This window comes from Neovison vison, chromosome 3, assembly GCF_020171115.1.
Source record: "Neovison vison isolate M4711 chromosome 3, ASM_NN_V1, whole genome shotgun sequence".
Lineage (NCBI taxonomy): Eukaryota > Metazoa > Chordata > Mammalia > Carnivora > Mustelidae > Neogale > Neogale vison.
Genome location: NC_058093.1, coordinates 87,356,283 through 87,375,000, shown reverse-complemented (window position 1 = coordinate 87,375,000; position 18,718 = coordinate 87,356,283). Strand labels below are relative to the sequence as shown.

The 18,718-nt window shown below is 36.8% G+C and overlaps 1 protein-coding gene across 8 annotated transcripts in view; it reads right to left on the bottom strand.

Moving 5' to 3' along the window:
• Positions 1-18,718, bottom strand: part of GTDC1 (glycosyltransferase like domain containing 1) — a 334,720-nt gene that overhangs the window by 65,666 nt on the left and 250,336 nt on the right. For all 8 annotated transcript variants that reach the window (XM_044242544.1, XM_044242537.1, XM_044242541.1 and 5 more), the window contains one exon: positions 12,320-12,429. In XM_044242544.1, coding sequence (XP_044098479.1) covers positions 12,320-12,429 — 110 coding nt within the window. The remainder of the gene's footprint in view (positions 1-12,319; positions 12,430-18,718) is intronic.

The window sequence follows — 18,718 nt, the reverse complement described above, 5'->3', positions numbered from 1 at the left end:
TGTGGTTTGAAAACACTGCTTTCTTAAGATCTTTGGGTCATAAGATATAATCACCATCCTCAAAACACCTTCTAACTTACTGAAGTATGACAAATACATAGCTAAGTATAAATAAAGCCCCATGGACATTCGAAGAGGGGAGGCAGCATACCCATTTTGAGGTCAGGGAAGGTGGGTGAGATGAGTCATGGAAGATGGGTTGAACTGTGACAGGTGGAGGAGGGAGGGGCTACCTCCAGGGGATCCTCACGCTTAAGGACTGAAGTGAGACTAGGAAGGTGGTTGAAAGCACACTAAGAGATCCACGTCAGTGAAGTTGTACTTAACTTGTTTAGGGCAGGAAAAAAGGGAGAGGAAAGATGCATGAAGCCTTAGGAAGTTGAAGGCAGCAAAGGCTTACAGAATGGAACACTGGGCAACTATAGTCAGCCACGAGGGTGGCTGGAATCATTGTGACAACCTCCATCAACGGTTCTCAACTGCCTGAGGGTGGGAGGTGGGACTGGGAATGCAGACAGATATCAGGAGGATAAAGACTAAAAGACATTTTGAGGGCGCCTGAGTGGCTCAGTGGGTTAAAGCCTCTGCCTTCGGCTCAGGTCATGATCCCAGGTTCCTGGGATCGAGCCCCACATGGGGCACTCTGCTCAGCGGGGAGCCTGCTTCCTCCTCTCTCTCTCTCTCTCTCTCTCTGCCTGCCTCTCTGCCTACTTGTGATCTCTCTCTGTCAAATAAATAAATAAAATCTTTAAAAAAAAAAAAGACATTTTGAAAAAGCAGAATTATTATACTTCTTTTCACAATAAGAAAATGTCACTACATGAGATTTTTTTTCCAGAAAGTGTCACTATGTGAAATCCCCTTGGGGGTGTGATATGCACTTCATTTTAAAAGTTGACATACCCTAATCTCCCACATCCCTTCTAGTTTTAACCTCTTTTGGGTGACTTTATTTTATGGATAAGTAAACAAAGGCTAAGAGAGGCGGCATGGCTGATCGATGGCAGAGCTGTGAGCAGATCCTGACCCTTTCAAATTCCAGGATAGAATTCATCCCATTGGACCATGTATCTCTGATGGTTTCCATTTCACAAATGTAACAATTCAGGCCAGGAAGATAGAGCTGGAGAAGTTCACTAGTTGGACCCAGATATTCACTCCCTGTTTGGCTGCGTTCTGTCAGGAGACTTCTGGGCTGATAAGACATTGCAGGAAACACGAATTTGTAAAAACAGGCAGGCCTTCTACCATAGTCAAGGAAGTATTACTATTGGGGCACATCTTATTTTGACCACATTATACTCCAAATCACGACCATATACAACTGAAGGAATTCAAAAGGACAAAATCGCAAAGCAAGATTCACAAGCCATATTCTAAGACTTCCGATCTATCCACCTTCTGTCACATACACAAGTGCAGACTTTCAAAATTAGGGTCTGTTTCTAGTTTCCTATTGGCTCATTAATGTCTTGACCTTTTCCCATTTGTTATTCAATTAATCTATGTGTTTCCTTAAAGTCTTCCCCAAGTGCACATTTCTCATAAACCTTGAGGACTCCTGTTTAGGAAAATGAAAGAGCATTTTCTTCAATCATGTTTTCACAGTTACAACTTTGAGAACAACTTCTTGAGACATGTCTGGGAGCAAGGCATAGGATGGATTCCCATGGGATACATTCTTGGATGTGAAATCACGCAGTCAAACAAAGTGTATAGTAACTTATACAAGAAAAGTATTTACATTGCCATCACTATACATGTCATGTTTTTCCATAAACTGGCTAGTCTTCATCAGTGTATGCCTTTACTTTTATTCTTGGGTCCATGTAACTGTTCTATCATACTCCCTGTATTTATATTTAGTTACTGGTAAAATCAGTTTTTTTCCCTCCAAAATTTGATTTAGTGTTGATTTCTTTGGATACCATTATATCTATTATTAGTTGTGTGACTTTGGGCACATTTTTAACTTAGCCCTTTGTGCCTTTGCTGGTACATGGGGGATAGTAATTGTATCTACTGAGAGAACTGTTGTGATATCAAATGGAGTATCAGAGTACAAGCCTCAGCCTTGCGCGCTGGGCACAGAGTAAGAGTTCAGTAAGTTGCTGTGCTTATGCTATGTTGATGTTTCGGTAAACCTTTATCTACAATGTGTATTTAAAACATAATTATTTTTCAAGAATTTTTTTTTTTGGTGCACTGAATTATTTATTTTACTTATTTTATTGCTTTCACTGATGACATTATATTTTAGAGCTGGAATACATATATTCATTTTCATTACCCTAAGTTTGTTGGATATTAAATTTATATACAAATTGAGTTTATTTCTGAATCCTCTGTTTTGTTCATTGTTCTACTTTTGAAACTGTAAAGTACTCTTTTAAAAGTTATCACTCCATACATGTTCTGAATATGGTAGGACATGTTTCCCTTTGTTATTGCTTTGCTAGAAAATCCTTTGATATTCTGCACATTTATTTATTTATTTTATATGAATTTTAGAAGTATGCTGTGAAGACATATAAAGTAGTATTTTGGCATCTTTATTGGAATCTTGTTAAATTCATAAGTTATCTTAAGAGATACTGTCATTTTTATTACAGTATTTATTATTTCCTGTCAGGAGCATACATGTCCACATTTATAGAACCTTCCTTGCTTTTCCATTATTTTTTGTCGTTTTCTTTGGAAAAGGACTAAGAGACAGAAGACTTCTGTATTAAATCATGTTCTTGGGAAACTGATTCCCCCAATCATATTCTTAGGAAAGTAACTTATTTATAAGAAACATGTGAAGATGGCTCTGTCCATCGAGAATCTACCTCAGATCCATGCTACTTAAATGGGGCCAACATAAATCATTTCCTCAGCTATATATTCGGGATGCTAAAGCTTGTTTGAATATGTACCACATTGCTGTAAGGATTTATATTCAAAATTCTTTGAAAATGTTCCAATATAAACAAGGGCATGGTATAATGAAACAATTATAACAACATTTTTGCTTCCCAGACAGTAAGATTCTAGAGGGCAGGAACCTATCTTCTCCTCTTGTTATTCATAATATGGTGCCAGTCCATGATAGGAACTCAGTAAATACTTCTGTGTTAGGGGAAGAAGTAGGTAGTAATAACATCACAAACATAAAAGGAGGAAAGTCTTGAGGAATGGTATGGTCTAGAGAGAATGAGTTTATTCAATTTTACTGGCACAGTTCTTTCATTTCATATGTAATAATCTTTTAATTCAACATTGATCCATATATTTATAAGCTTTCCTTCTGTTGGGCTCCCCTATAGCGAAATTTTATACCTTTATATTAATGTGATAAAAGTGATTTGCATTCCTAGAAACTTTCTATTACATCCCTCCCCCCACCCCCCTTAGTGTAGCTGCTCTTCTGAAAATGAGGCTGTAGCTGGGAGTGAAAAGAGAAATGGGAGAGGAGGGGAATGTTATATAATCATCCAACATTGACTCCAGAACTAAGGAGCAAGAATATGCCCAGATCACAATAATAACTATTGTCATGCCAGATACTACCCAGAAGTTTTCCACATACTGTTCTTAACCTCAAATTAAAGGTGAACCAGAAGGATTTCTATTTGCCAAAACTTAGTTCAGGTTTTCACTTTCCTTGAAACCTTTCTGGTTCCCCAATGTCTAAAACTAAAATTCCGTCTCCCACCATGTCTGCAGTAGGGAAAGAAGAGCCCTGCTAAAAGGCTTTGGCTGTTCACAGAAAAAAAAAAAAAAAAAAGAAAAGTTTAGAATTATTGTTTGTGGGAAATTATTAAGTGTGCAAACATATTCCACTGACTTGATATCTTAAGCATTTGCTTTTTTTTTTTTTTTAAACCATCAAGGGCTAACAATGTGACCCTGTCATGAGAACTGGTCAAAACTAAAATATTTGCATTGCAGAGCTTCTGGGTTTTTTGGTTCAATTGTAACATAGAGTCTGACGAATGCTTTATATAGAAGAATGGCTTTCAATTTTCTGAATTAATATAATTAAAATAGTGTCAGAAACAAACTTTTAAGGTTCAGCATCATTAACGTCTTCTTTGGATCCAAAATGCATTAAAGACTCACTCCATATACAAACTCTGAAGGGAAGTCCATGAATCATATAACAAAATCTGCTAGGTAGTTAAGAAAACACTTTCCCCAAAGGAATTGTGCTGAAATCCTCATTCTAACTCACTGAAGTGGGTAGGGCAGGTCGTTTTATTGTTGTATTTCCCTTTTCCATTTTCCCCTTTGTACTGTATAGATGGATTAACTGAGGGTAACGGGGAAAGCTAGGGGACCCAGTTCAAACCCGATCTTCTGACTTCACTTCCTATAAATCAGAGCTCATCAATGTCGGTATTGTTGATATTTTGGTTTGGATAACGCTTTGTTCTAAGGGGCTGTCCTGTGCATTGTAGGACTGTTAGCATCCCTGACCTATACCCACCACCTGTGAGCAGCACCCTCCCCTCAGCAGCTGTAAGAACTAAGAGGTCTCTGAACATTATCATATGTCCCTTGGGGGTGGAGGACAAAACTACTCAAGACGGTCACTTTAACCTTTCTAAAATGCTTAGGTCACTTGTAAGTTATAACTCGCTCCATTCCCACAGAGGCCAGTTTGACTTCATATTACTCTGTCTGATGATACACGGTTGCTAGATGTGTCTTCAGACACCAGATAGGTTGTCTCCAGTGAGAGAGCTGTGGGGAGTACTCTAACATTTGTTAAGAGTTCTTTATTCAATGGGGATATATTCACTCGGGTTAAGGCAGGCATCTTGGATGGGCTTGGTTTTTTTCTCTGATCAGCCACAGGTCATGATGCATATTAAGGAGCTATGGTGGTCAATAGTGTTATTCACCAAATATTTCTGTCCTTTCCCCATTCTGGGCTCAACTCAGGATTGCATTTCCTACCGCCACCCCCAGTTGCACAGTGCCTTGCAACAAATTCTGGCCAATGCATTGAGTGGAACCTTATGTCACTTTAAGGATACAGCACTGAATTGTTAATGGAGGATCTCCTAGTTTTCGCATCCATCTGGCATGGTAACTGGCAATGTTTGAGATGGTGGTTGCTTGGGTCTCTCTGCAAGCCTGGTCCCTGAATGACCACAGTGAGTAGAACATTACTGCCCACGTGTAATAAATATATAGCATGAGTAAGAAATCTTATGTTTCAAGCCATTGAGATTTTAAGACTGTTTAGCAGAACGCAGCTTATTTTGACTGATGTAAGAGCTGAAAGATGAGAAAAAACCTGAAAATAGATTTATGTTAAATCAAGGTCTCCTATATAAAATAGAAAACATAATATAAAACCACTTAGAACTTCCTTAAGTCTTACAGTTCTCTATTTTTAGTCACTAACTCTCTTGTACTTGAAGAGTTTCAATGTAGATTTCTACATACCTGATATGGTATGTAAATTGCATTGTTCTCTATGCCAAACTCATTCATTCATTCATTCAGATGATATTTATTGAACACTAAATATATGACAACTATTATTTGGGCTATCTTTAAAACAACGATGATTTTGTGGGCTTCCATGTAGAATACACAATGGTATTGGAGGTAGGCTGACAAAGTTTTGAAATGTAGTTTCATAATTGGATGGAGGGGTAATTTCAGGCAAGTGACCTAGCCTCCCCATGCCTTGCTTTTCTCAGCAGTAAGATGGTAATCACAACAGTGAAGAGTAAGTGAGGCAATGCACAAAGTGCTTAGAACACTACCTGGCACATGCTAGGTGTTCAAGAAATGATAGTTCTGATGTTTCTAAGGACTGTTATGGTAAGTGATAAATCAGGCTCTGATATGGGACAAGCTGCAAACATCCCAACACATGACTGCTTTATTCATCATTTCATCTTAAATGTCTAGCATGGTGCTTGGCCCAAAGAAGATATTTAAAAAAAACCTTTACTGAATATGTATAAAAGCATAGAGGGAAGAGGAGACAGACTCCGCAGTTTGATTCCTAACCTTGTCTTTTTTTTTTTTTAAGATTTTATTTATTTATTTGACAAAGAGAGAGAGATCACAAGTAGGCAGAGAGAGAGGGGGAAGCAGGCTCCCTGCGATCATGACCTGAGCCGAAGGCAGAGGCTTAACCCACTGAGCCACCCAGGCACCCCAATGACTCCTAACCTTATCTTTATCTCCTGCTTATCTCACCCATGCTGCCCAGCTCCAAGAACCTGGAATAGTCACTGTGCTAAATCTGTCTACTCTTTTGTACAATGAAAGGATGACACAAAAGAGCTAGAAACAATGTGTCTATAAACTAGAATCATAATCTACCACACTTTTCAGAAAAAGGATAATAAAAGCCCTACGACAATATAATTTGAAAATAATAAACATACTTGAAAATAATCAATAGTATGGAGACTCTACAAAGTTGTTCTATACAGTTTTAACATTTCCAAAAGAAACTTAATGGAGATTGTTTCATCAAAAGGGCAGTAAAACTCACTGGCATTAACATCATCACACAGATGTGCTAGATTTCCCTAAGAGATCTGTGGAGAGAGAAAGCGAAGGAAGTTGGAGACAGAGAAATTAATGTACAAACCTGCAACTAAACGAATAAATTCTGGAGGTCTAAAGCATAACATAGTGATTATAGCCAACAATCCTATATTATATACTTCAAAATTGCTAAGAGACTAGATTTTTTTTTTAAAAGATTTTATTTATTTATTTGACAGAGAGAGATCACAAGTAGGCAGAAAGGCAGGCAGAGAGAGAGAGGAGGAAGCAGGCTCCCCGCTGAGCAGAGAGCCCGATGCGGGACTCGATCCCAGGACCCTGAGATCATGACCCGAGCCGAAGGCAGCGGCTTAACCCACTGAGCCACCCAGGCGCCCCAAGAGACTAGATTTTAAATGTGCTCATCACAGAAAAGAAATGATAATTATGTGACACAAGAGAGGTGTTAGCTAAAGCTATAGTGGTAATCATATTACAATATGTAAGTGTATCAAATTAACATGTTGGACACCTTAAACTTACACAATGTTATATATAAGTCATATCTTGATAAAAAGCAAAAAAAAAAAAAAAAAAGACTAATGAGAGGTCCTGCATTCATATATTAAGCCTTTCTTGGTCTTCCAATTCATTAAGGCTTGTACGTGAAAGAGAAAAGTTTAACTCACAGGTGGTGCAATCAAAATGACGTAAGCCTTCAGAGTCTCAGTCTTTCTACCTATCAAGTGCGATGCTAATACCTACTCCATAGGGTTTATCATGAGCATTACAGTAAATAATGTGGCAAAAGACCAAGTAAGAAGCAAACTGCCAATAAATAGTGGCAATTGATAGCATAATAATTATTATTGTTGCAAGTATCTATAAGAAAAGTACTTCTTTGCAAGTGTTGATAGTATTGACAGTAAGTCCTCTGGCTGATATTACAGTGTATGTAAATTGGCTTACGGTATGGGTTTTAGATATGCTAATGTAGCATCCTGAAGAGACAGCAGGTAAAGAAATGTATGCTTGCTAGGAAACCCTTTTGTGAAGCTGGATGGTAAGTTGGGGAAAAAAATAATGTTTAAACTTAGAGAAACGGTTCAGAAAACAAGAACACAGAAAGCCATTAGAAGAGTAGTACAAAGTACTACCTTAGCTATGTGACCTTACTTACTTTCTCATTTCCTGAGAAAAATGGAGATAGTAATACTGAACAAGACTGTTATGCGAAGTTAGAATTAATATTTGTAAATCGCTTAGAACATGCCTGGAATACAGTGAGTCCTATGTGTTTATTAAACCAAGACAATGATACAAATGGCTGAAAATATACAGAACGGCCTGTTAGGAAAACTTTAAAGATTGGCCAGGTGGTCTTCTAGGAACACAACCTGGAAAACTACCAGGCTCATTTGTCCATACACAACTTGGACTCCTCTTATGTACAAGGTAAACTGCTGTAGCCATGAAGAAAGCTAACTCACATTTGGAATGACAGAGATGGACCAGAGGCTAAGACAGGAGCCCCAGGTGAGACTGGTGAGACTGGAAAAGTCATAAATAATATGATACCCCTTCCTGTGGGCTTCAACAGTGTTCCCTAATTATTTCACAGCATCTTAGGTACCTATAATTGTACACAAGTATCTGCCCAAGGCAGAGCTCCCTGAAGGTGGGCGCTGAGTCTTGTTCACTGTGGAATTCCCCTCTGACAGTGCTCAGTAAGTATACGCTGCAGTCAAGCCAAAACTGAGACCTAGAACTACTGAGCACTCAGTACTTAGGCCCCTGAGGCTTCACACCCCACTTTTAACCCTCCACACTGCTCTAAATAGCTCAATATTAATGTGCGGGAAGGTAGACTGTGATCCCAAGAACGTGGCCCTGTGTAAAATCTTAGTCTTTTCTGTAGTGATGGCTTAAAACTACTCAATAGTAAAACTGGCTGAGAAGGTTTTTGCTTAGGGACTTCCCCAGTCACACTTCTCAGTCCATCCACAAACACCTCAATGCTGCCACAAACAAGATTCACCAGCTTTGCCAATGAATTTTTCTTCCTGCCTTAGGTAGCTATCCATCTTCCAAATTCCTTTCTGTGCTTTCCTTGAGAATATCTCTGTCATACAATCCCTCTCACTAACCTCTCAGCCACCACCTCAAGAATCACACTTGGATTACCACTGTAGTGTCTTACTGTGAATCTGCCTACATACCACTGAAAGATAAGGCTTCCTAAAATACAAGTTTCATGACATTTCTTTCCTGTTCATGATATAGGTTCCTTATTTCTTACTTTTACCTAATCTACTTTGGTTATCAAGAACCTCCAGACTTTGGTCCTATTCTACCACACTTCCTACCAAAGCTTCCAAACTCATTTTGTGAGATTAGCATTACTCTGATACCAAAAGCAGAGAAGGACACAACACATACACACACACACACACACACAAAAGGCCAATATTCCTGATGAACATAGATGCAAAAACCCTCAACAGAATATTAGCAAACTGAATTCAACATGACATTAAAAGGATCATATGTCATGATCAAGTGGGATCTGTAAACCACTCAATGTAATGCACCATATTAACAAAATGAAAAATAAAAATCATATGATCACTCTAATAAATGTAGAAAAAGCCTCTGACAAAATTCAATATTCATTTATGAAAACTCTTAACAAAGAGGGTATAGAGGAAATGTACCTCAACATAATAGAAGCCATTTATGAAAAACCCACATCTAACATCATACTCAACAGTGAAAAGCTAAAAAGTGGAAAGCTTTTCTTCTAAGATAAGAATCAAGGGCACCTGGCTGGCTCAGTCAATAGAATGTGTGACTCTTGATCTCAGGGTTGTGAATTCGAGACCCACGTTAGGTGTGGAAATTGCTTAAAGATAAGATTTTATTTTGTTTTAAAGAATTTCCCTAAGATCAGAATCAAGACAAGGGGAATGGGCACACTCCAGCCACTTCTATTCAACACAGTACTAGAAGTCCTAGCCATAGCAATTAGGTAAGAAAAAGAAATAAAAGTCATACAAATTGGATAGGAAGAAGCAAATTTGTCCCTATTTGCAAATAATATGACACTATACACAGAAAACTCTAAAGAGTCCACCAAAAACTGTTAGAAATAATAAATGAATTCAGTAGAGATTAAGAATACAAAATTGATGCACAAAAATCTGTTTCATTTTTATATACTAATAACAAACTATTGGAAAGAGAATTTAAGAAAACAATTCCATTTATAATCACATCAAAAAGAATAAATTATCTAGGAATAAATTTAATCAAGAAGGTGAAAGACCTATAAACTGAAAACTACAAGACATTGGTGAAGAAACTGAAGAAGGCACAAATAAATGGAAAGATATTCTATGCTCATATGGAAAAATTAACACTGTTAAAATGTCCATACTAACCAAAGCAATCTACAGAGTCAATTCAATTTTTATCAAAATTCCAATGACATTTTTCATAGATCTGGAACAAATAACTCTAAAATGCATATGGGACCACAAAGAACATGATACCCAAAATAGTCTTGAGAAAGAACAACAACGCTAGAGGTATCATGCTCCCTGGTTTCAAAGTACATTACAAAGTGATAGCAATCAAAATATCATAGTAGAGGCATTAAAACAGACACCAAGATCAACAGAACAAAGACTCCAGAAATAAACCCACACACGTATTGTCAATTAATTTACAACGAAGGAGGAAAGAGTATACAAAGGAGAAAAAGTAGACTCTTCAATAAATGGTGTTGGGAAAACTGGACAGCAATCTTCACAAGAATAAAACTGGAGCACTATCTTGTAACATCATACATAATAATGAACTCAATATGCATTAAAGACTCAAATGGGAGACCTGATGCTACAAAACTCCTAGATGAAAACAGGGCAGTAAGCTCCTTGATGTCAGCCTTAGCAATTCTTTTTCGGCTCCGACTCAAGGGGCAAGGGAAGCAAAAGCAAAAATGAGCAAATGGGACTACATCAAACTAAAAAGCTTCTTCTGTACAGCTAAGAGAAGCATCAACAAAATGGGAAGGCAACTAGTGAATGTGAGAGGGTATTTGTAAGTCATATATCCAATAAGGGGCTAACACTGAAAATATATAACAAACTTATACACCTTAATGACAGAAAAAAAAAATCAAGCAATCTAACTAAAAAATGGCAGAGGATCTGAATGGGCATTTTTCCAAAAAAGACATACAGATGACTAATAGGCACATGAAAAAGATGCTCAACATTACTAAGCACCAGGGTAATGCAAATCAAAAAGCACAATGAAATATCACCTTGTATCTGCCAGAATGGCAATTATCAGAAAGACAAGAAATAACAAATGTTGGCGAGGATGTACAGCAAAGCAAGCACTCATGCACTGTTGGTGGGAATGTAAGTTGGTGCAGCTACTACAGAAAACAGTATGGAAGTTCCTCAAAAATTTAAAAATAGGACCAATATAGTATCCAGCAATTCCACTTCTGAGTATTTATCCAAAGAAAACAAAAATACTAATTTGAAAAGATGTATGTACCCCTGTGTTCACTGTAGCATTATGTATAATAACCAAGATATGAAAGTAACCTAAATGTCCAATGTCAGATGATAAAGAAGATAAAGACAACTTGTGAACACACACACACACACACACACACACACGCACGAATACTACTCAGCCATAAAAAATGAAATCTTGACATCTGCAACATGGTAGACTTTGAAGGCATTATGCTACGCAAAATAAGTCAGATAGAGAAAGACACATACTGTATGATTTCACTTATATGTGGAATCTAACAAAACAAAACAAAACAAAACAAAACAAAACAAAACACAAAACCCCAGACTCACAGATACAGTTTGGCAGTTGCCAGAGGGGAAGAGGGTTCGGGCTGAGTGATATGGCTAAAGGGCATACAAACTTGCAGTTACAAAATAAGTAAGCCATGGGGATGTAATGTACAACATGCGATGCAGTCAATGATATTGTATTGGCTTTGGAAGGTGACAGAGGGTGACTAGATTTATAGTAATAACTGTTCCCTCTATGTATCCAAATGTCAAATCACTATTGTACTAATATAATATTTTAAGTAATATAACATTGTATGTCAACTATTCCTCAATTAAAATAATATGAACACTTAAGTGCTTATGAAAGGGGTCAGGATGCTCATCTTACTGACCTAAACATGTCCACTGAGGATGAGGGTAAAGGAAATGGCTCCGATGAGGCTCCATGTGGAATTAAGGATGAGAAGACCTGCTGCCATCAGCTTCAATTTTTGTTTCTGCAACTCAATAAAAAAAGCCATGGGCCAATGACAACTAGATGTAGACTGTGGGCTACTCCACATTACAAGTCTGATGCCAAAATGCTTTACACAGTCCACCTAACAGATGGTAATGTATTTCAGCCATTACCAGTGCAAGCAAGATTCAAACCAGTGACCCCAGGGGTGAAAGGTTGTATATCCAATTACAAATTCCCACTTTCCTTAAGTGTTAAGATGCCTAAAGCAATATATTTTATTTACATCAAGTTACATTGTATAAACTATATTTGATAAAAGAGATGACTTCACGTTCTCAACTTAAATCAAAGAATGCTTACTTAAGTATTTTTTTAATTGAATCACACTTTAATGCCATCGTATAATCTTTTGGTTAACAGTGCTCATCTTGATTATTCTAACAAAGGGAAACATGGAAATTAATACTTAAGTTGTAGAGCTTATGCCATCTATAAAATTGCGCATTAGGAAATTCAAAAGAGATACCTGGGACATCTGTGAAGGTTTCTCCAAGGACAGACACGTGGAAATTGAGTCCTAAACCCTTAAGGTGCATCAGTACCTTAAAAAAACTCTCTGGATCTTTATCATGTTCCCTGGAAATAAACACACAAAATATAACTTGTGAAACCTTACAGTATTTGTTAGAAACAATGTTTTCACTTTTCACAGTATCAACTCCTTTTGTGGTCTATTGCTAGTTAAGGGAACCTCTGGCATCCAAGCAGAGATTTCCCCTATAACCTTAAATTGCAGCATCAGCATCAAGTGATTTCATGAATGTAACTTCTCTCTCATGAATCAAAACCCAGTTCTATTGAAATCTTAAGGCTCTGCAGCCTTTTATTAAAGGAGGAATCTATCTTGTTTTTCACATTTTTTTTGGTTAGACTATAGAAAGTCGAGTGTATTTCCCTTTCTCCTAAAATGTTTAGTTTTCCACTTAACACGGGTTTTTTAACAAAAGAAAAGACCAGTCTTCAAAGGACGATTCTCTACTGATCATGAGAATGTACCAAAGATGTTTTTCATTTTCATGGGTATGAATACCTTCCTCTCACATTTGCTGAGCCCCTTTGTGCCCACAAGGAACGCACAATTTAGGGAGCAAGATTACAGACTCTCTCGCTAATCTCTCATTTTAAATAATTGAATGGAGAATTATAAATACATCAAAAGGGGGTAGGCCTGAGTGTAAGTCCGCTGAGTATTAACTCAGGAGTGGAGGTTAGTCAACTCATAAAAGAATAGTAATAAAGATAATTCTTTCATTTAGTAGAGGCTTTTGAAAAACATGGATTATTTTTGTTTGTTTAGCTTGTCAGTCTTCTTTATAATGACAGAATGAGAGGCTAAAGGACACCAAAATAAAAAAAAATTCATCAGTTCAAGAAATCACATTAAAATGAAATGAGTTTTTTTTACATTGTAAGGTGTGAATATTTCAGTATTTTTTGCATTTAATTGCACTGTTTCAAATTATCTTATTTCAGACAGATGTGGACCAGATGTCTTCAAAATATTTGTTTTTTTATTTATAATTCAGAATTTTAACTTATTTTTTTATTTTACAGGGAAATAGTTATATATCAGCAATTGAATTTCTCATTTACCAACTAATTATGTAAAATAAATCTGTAAATTGATCAAACTGCTATATGAAATATGAAAATTACATCATTCAGGAAATCTCATGAAAAATGACATCTGCAACCCTAAATGTGTTAATTCACAATTCAGTCAATATTTTCAGTATCAAGAATTAAAACAAATGAAGCTTCTGATTAACATTTTAAAACAGCATTTATAATTTTATGGAATTATAAGATCTTATAGAATTTGAGTCCTGTAACAACTTATTTTAAGCTCTGTATCTCTTGATTTGATTTACTTCAAATAATAAAGAATGCAATGGTGAAATGTTGATCGCTTTTTAAAATGATGCATATTATATACATGTACCATTGGGAAGTTTTTGGATAGTTTTCATATATACTGTATATGCTGTGGGCAAGAACAAAGACTCAAAGCAGTTTGAAAGTAAAGAACACACCATATGCTATCTTCAACCATATCAATCAAATAGCTGCTACCTAATCCATAATATGTTCTTTTGGTCTGATTCTCTGGGAAGTACTTAGATGAAAAGAATGGAAACAATATAACATAATATATCTTAAAGAGAGAGTAAGACTATAGGGAAATCTAGCCACTCTGTTCTCTAAATTTTTCATTTTGAGCTCCAAAAATTTTGGCTACAGATCCTCAAGAGAATATTTATTCTAAATAGTTCCTGCTGTTTTGTTTGTTTGTTTGTTTTGTATTAAGCTTAAAATAGATGCAGTTTGGGGTTGGGAGGAGGCTTAATGAGGGAGAAGTTCTGAAAAGATTCCAATATGTTTTCAGGGCAGCGGGTTTTATGAACCTGCACTTTCAGCACTTCCATACAAGATAAATGCATTACAATCCTACTGTATCCTTTCGATTTTCAAAAATGTTTTTATTCAATTTCTTTAAATGAAAAATAAAGCACTTCACCCATTTCTTAAGATATTTTTATAGGTGGACAAAAGCTTTCATATTCAACAGTAACTTTGCATAAGAACACAAAAGAGGTTTGTAAGAATCCCTCTCTTGTTTAAACTATAATATACGGACGAATGTAAAGTGAGATTTTTCTTCCCCAAAATTATCCCTCAGGAAAAGAGGCATTTTATACTAAAGTCCTTCTAACGTCTCTCATAATACTGGGCACTCTCTCAATTACTTTATTTCGAACAAAGCACTGTTTGAGGAAGTTGCATTAACCTGAAACAATGCCTAACGGTGACAGTTTTGGATGGTGGGAGCAGTCATTCACTCGATGGGACTGGCAAAAACAGAAGCAAAAGAATTTAATATCGACTTAGCAATTATTTTGAGAGACATCACCTAACAGTTCAAATTGCTGGACGTTGTTGAAAACAAATATTTTAAAGATCACTTAAAAAAAAAGTAACAGAATAAGTCATTATTAGGGATTGTAAGTAGTAAGTAGGTTTTTATAGCTAAGGAAAAGATTTCCAGTGATGACAGTTTCCCAAGTCTTGCACCCCAAGCAGCTTAGACAGGGTTCCAGATGACAGGTGCTGGAAACATGCCAGCTTCCTGAAAAGATGGCACCCACCATACTGATGTCAAGAATGCACGGAAGGGGAATTTGGGCTAAAATTGCTTCATGAGATTTAAGGGTGGGAAAAGAGCAATACTTCTAAAATTATTTTACAGGATGTGCGCTTTGAAGTATTATTTATTTCTAAATTAGTAGATCATATAAGTAGATACTTTATTTCATTTATGTCCCTCAAAGTTACATAATGAATTTTGCTAAACTTTTCTCTCAGTTTTCTCTTTAGAAAAATGAGAAATTTCCTAACATTCAGATGATAATTAGATGTTGTGCATCTAATTTAGTATTGGGTATTTAGCCACAGCCATATAGCAAGGCACGAATGACAGTCAAGGGCAGAGCTCAATATATTTCGATGGATGAGGAACTCATTCCAAATATCCAAAGGGTCTTCCATGGAATCTATCCCAGCATCCACAATATTTATGAACCCATTTAGCAGAGTATATGAATCTGTCTTAAATTTCTTTCTAAGAAATCCAATGTGAAGCTCTCATATTTATAATTTCAGCACAAAACATTAAATATAGGGTGGAGGATTAAAATAACACAATAACACAGTGAGTGCCCCTTTTTCTAATAGCTATTAAGATTGAAGCACACATTTAATAATATACTCAGTTCTCTATGTAACCATACTTGGAGACTTACTGGTTCCTAAACATTCTTTTGCTCTTATCCATTGCTAATAGGAAACTAAACTGAAATAATGTTTTAGAGGGCAATTTGGTAATATGCACAATAAGCCTGAAAGTGTATATGACTTTTGCCCCAGTAATTTAGAAAATTTAGAAAAGATACCCTGTCAAATAATTAAAGAGGTACACAGAAATTCAGCTAGAATATGTTCATAACAGTATTGGGTTTATAATGGCAGCCATCTGGAAACAACTTAGAGGGATAATAAAGAAATACATTTGGATACATAGGCAATACCACACTGCATTAAAAATAATGCTATAGAGGGGCTCCTGGTTGGCTTAGTCAGAGGAACATGTGGTTCATGATTTCAGGGTTGTGAGTTCAAACTCCACATTATGTGTAGAGATTACTTAAAAATAAAATCTTAAAAAAATTATGCTATCGAAGTATACTTCTTGACATGGAAAAATACCTGAGAAATACAGTTAAGTAAAAGGTAAATGACAGACTAGTATTTACCATATGAACTGCATTTATAAGACAAATGGGTGTGTGTACCTAGAAAAAATGTCTGGGATGAAGTATACCGAAATGTTAACATGGGTTGTGTTAGGTTTCTTCCCACTCCCCCACTCTATTATTTAACAAAGATTTTAATAGAAGTCACTTTTAATGCTTTTAAGGAACTAATCCCCCCCCCCCAACGTTCTGCCACAAAATTGCATTCATAGGATTTTTGGCTGATGTACCATTTTCAGTATGTACAGTAGCATAATTCCTACTTCTTTCTGCCCCCTCTATATTTGATAGCTGCCCATCAAGCCAACTTGACTGATCTAAAAACATTCTTGAAGATGAGTCAAAGTCCAAGCCTCCCACAATCCCTTCACTCTTAAATAGGTAAGAATGAACAGTCTGGCTGGGAACGAGTTCCTCAGCAGCCCAACTATGGCAGAAGCGACCAGCACGGAAATATTTCAGGCTTACTGGAAGCAGCAGATATAGCAAGAACAGCTTTTATTCCCAAATATTATTCAGAACATTCGAAAAGCATAAACTGTTTCCATGTGTTTTTTCTTCCTATATCTGTTCTCTCTCTGTTGCCTTTCCCGTTTAGTTTTGTAGAGCTAAATTTCTTCTTATTCCTCATTTAACATTCGTTCAGTAAATATTTATTGAGGATTTCTAAGTTCTCCATACTTGTCACTTACACTAAACTGTTACCCTTTCCTATTTTCCCAACTAACTTTATCCTTACGGAATGCAATTTCTTTGATATCGTTCCTTGCATTGCCTGGGCAGAAGCCTGGCTCTTTACCCATGCTATTGTTTCCCAGCAGCATGTCACTCTGGACTAAGTGCTCCATGAGGAAAACATAAAGGATGACTAGTTTGTTCACTATAAGTACCCAGTGCCTTGCCAAGTAGTGGAAGACTTTACTTCTGTTTATCAAAATCTGGTTCTTCTCTCTTCTGGGCACACAGAAGACTCTAGGTTTAACTCCTCCGGGGAGGCCATAGAACTAGTTCTGGTCTGTGGGATGCAAGCTGACTGATTTGTGTTACCTGCAGGGAGAAGTATCTAAGAGTAGTTCTGAATAACACTTCCTTGGGTGCAAAAATCCTTGTGGAGAGCTTGTGTTATGACTTAGGTTATAAAAGGGAGACAGTCTGGACTGCTACGTGGAGGCAAGGCCACCTAACCATGCAGCAGACTTTGAGTTACTGAGGTAAATAAACTTTGTTGTGTTAAGCAGCTGACATGGGGGAGGGATGCTCATCACTGCAGCATAATGTGACCTATACTGACTAATACATTATCTGTGGCATAAAATGAGCTGCTCAAAAAAAATGGGTTGAATAAATGAAGGTATGGAAAAAATGATTCAAATTCGTAGAGCTCCTGCTATATGTTGATGATTCCAAGCCAGGCACCAGATCATAAATATTCTTCCTCTTAAGATCACACAGAAGAGGCTGAATCTGCATTTGAAATTATGTCTCTGCATTTGAAAGTCATCTTCTTTTCTCTATACAATCTTTATTTTTTTTTTCTTTCTTTCTTCCTACACATAATGAGAAGAAAAAGAGTTGGCACCCTCAGTCCATGGTTTTGTTTCCAGACCAGCAAGGCCTGGACATTCCTTATATTCTTGTGACTTGAGGTTAAAACCCATTGGACAAGAGATGGCAATAAGAATATGTGCAAGTAATAAAAATTATGATCTAACACCATGGTTTCAAATTTCTTTCCCTTTCTGATATGCTAACCTCCATCTTTATTTCTTTGTCATGGAGTATTGCTTTACTTCCAAATTCAGTGATGTGTTCCTTGTTCATAAACCTAAAGCTTCCATTTATTACCCTGTGTTAGTTGTTACAATCATTTACTTCTCTACTCTCCTTTCTAAGGCCAATAATGCCTCTCTCTCCTCTACAGACCCAACATAGCAATAATCAGTTCTGGTTTCCCTCCACATTTGTGGTTTCTGCATCTTAAATGCTCCTTTGCATAGAATTCAACCGATAGTTCTAGCCACCGACTACTTGACTTCTGTCTCTGTCTCTCTTGGATACTACTAGTGCCCCTCTTTCTCTCATTCTATCAGACCTCCCCACCAATATTTACTTATGGCTGATCAAGACCATGACTCTCCATTGCGGCTTTCTCTGAAGATCGTTCATGCTGCATTCTGCCCTTCAGCTCTACTTTTAGAGAAAGAGTGAAAGATGCAGTTCAGAGAAAAGTGTCTCTGCCACTGACCCACAATATGGTTTCAGCTATATCACATAACCACTTACAGCCTCACTTGCTTCATCCTTAAAATGGGATAACAGTAATATCCACATTTAAAAATTCAGTTGTTAGGAATGAAAAAAATACCTGGCACCCTGGAGATCTACAATAAACTTTCATTCTCTTCATCTTTGGTATTGGTAGTATTTTATTTATTTATTTTTTTAAATTAAAAAAAAAAAAGATTTTCTTTATTTGAAAGAGAGAATGAGAAAGAGAGCAAGAGAGGGGGTAGGGTCAGAGAGAGAAGCAGACTCCCTGCTGAGCAGGGAGCCCG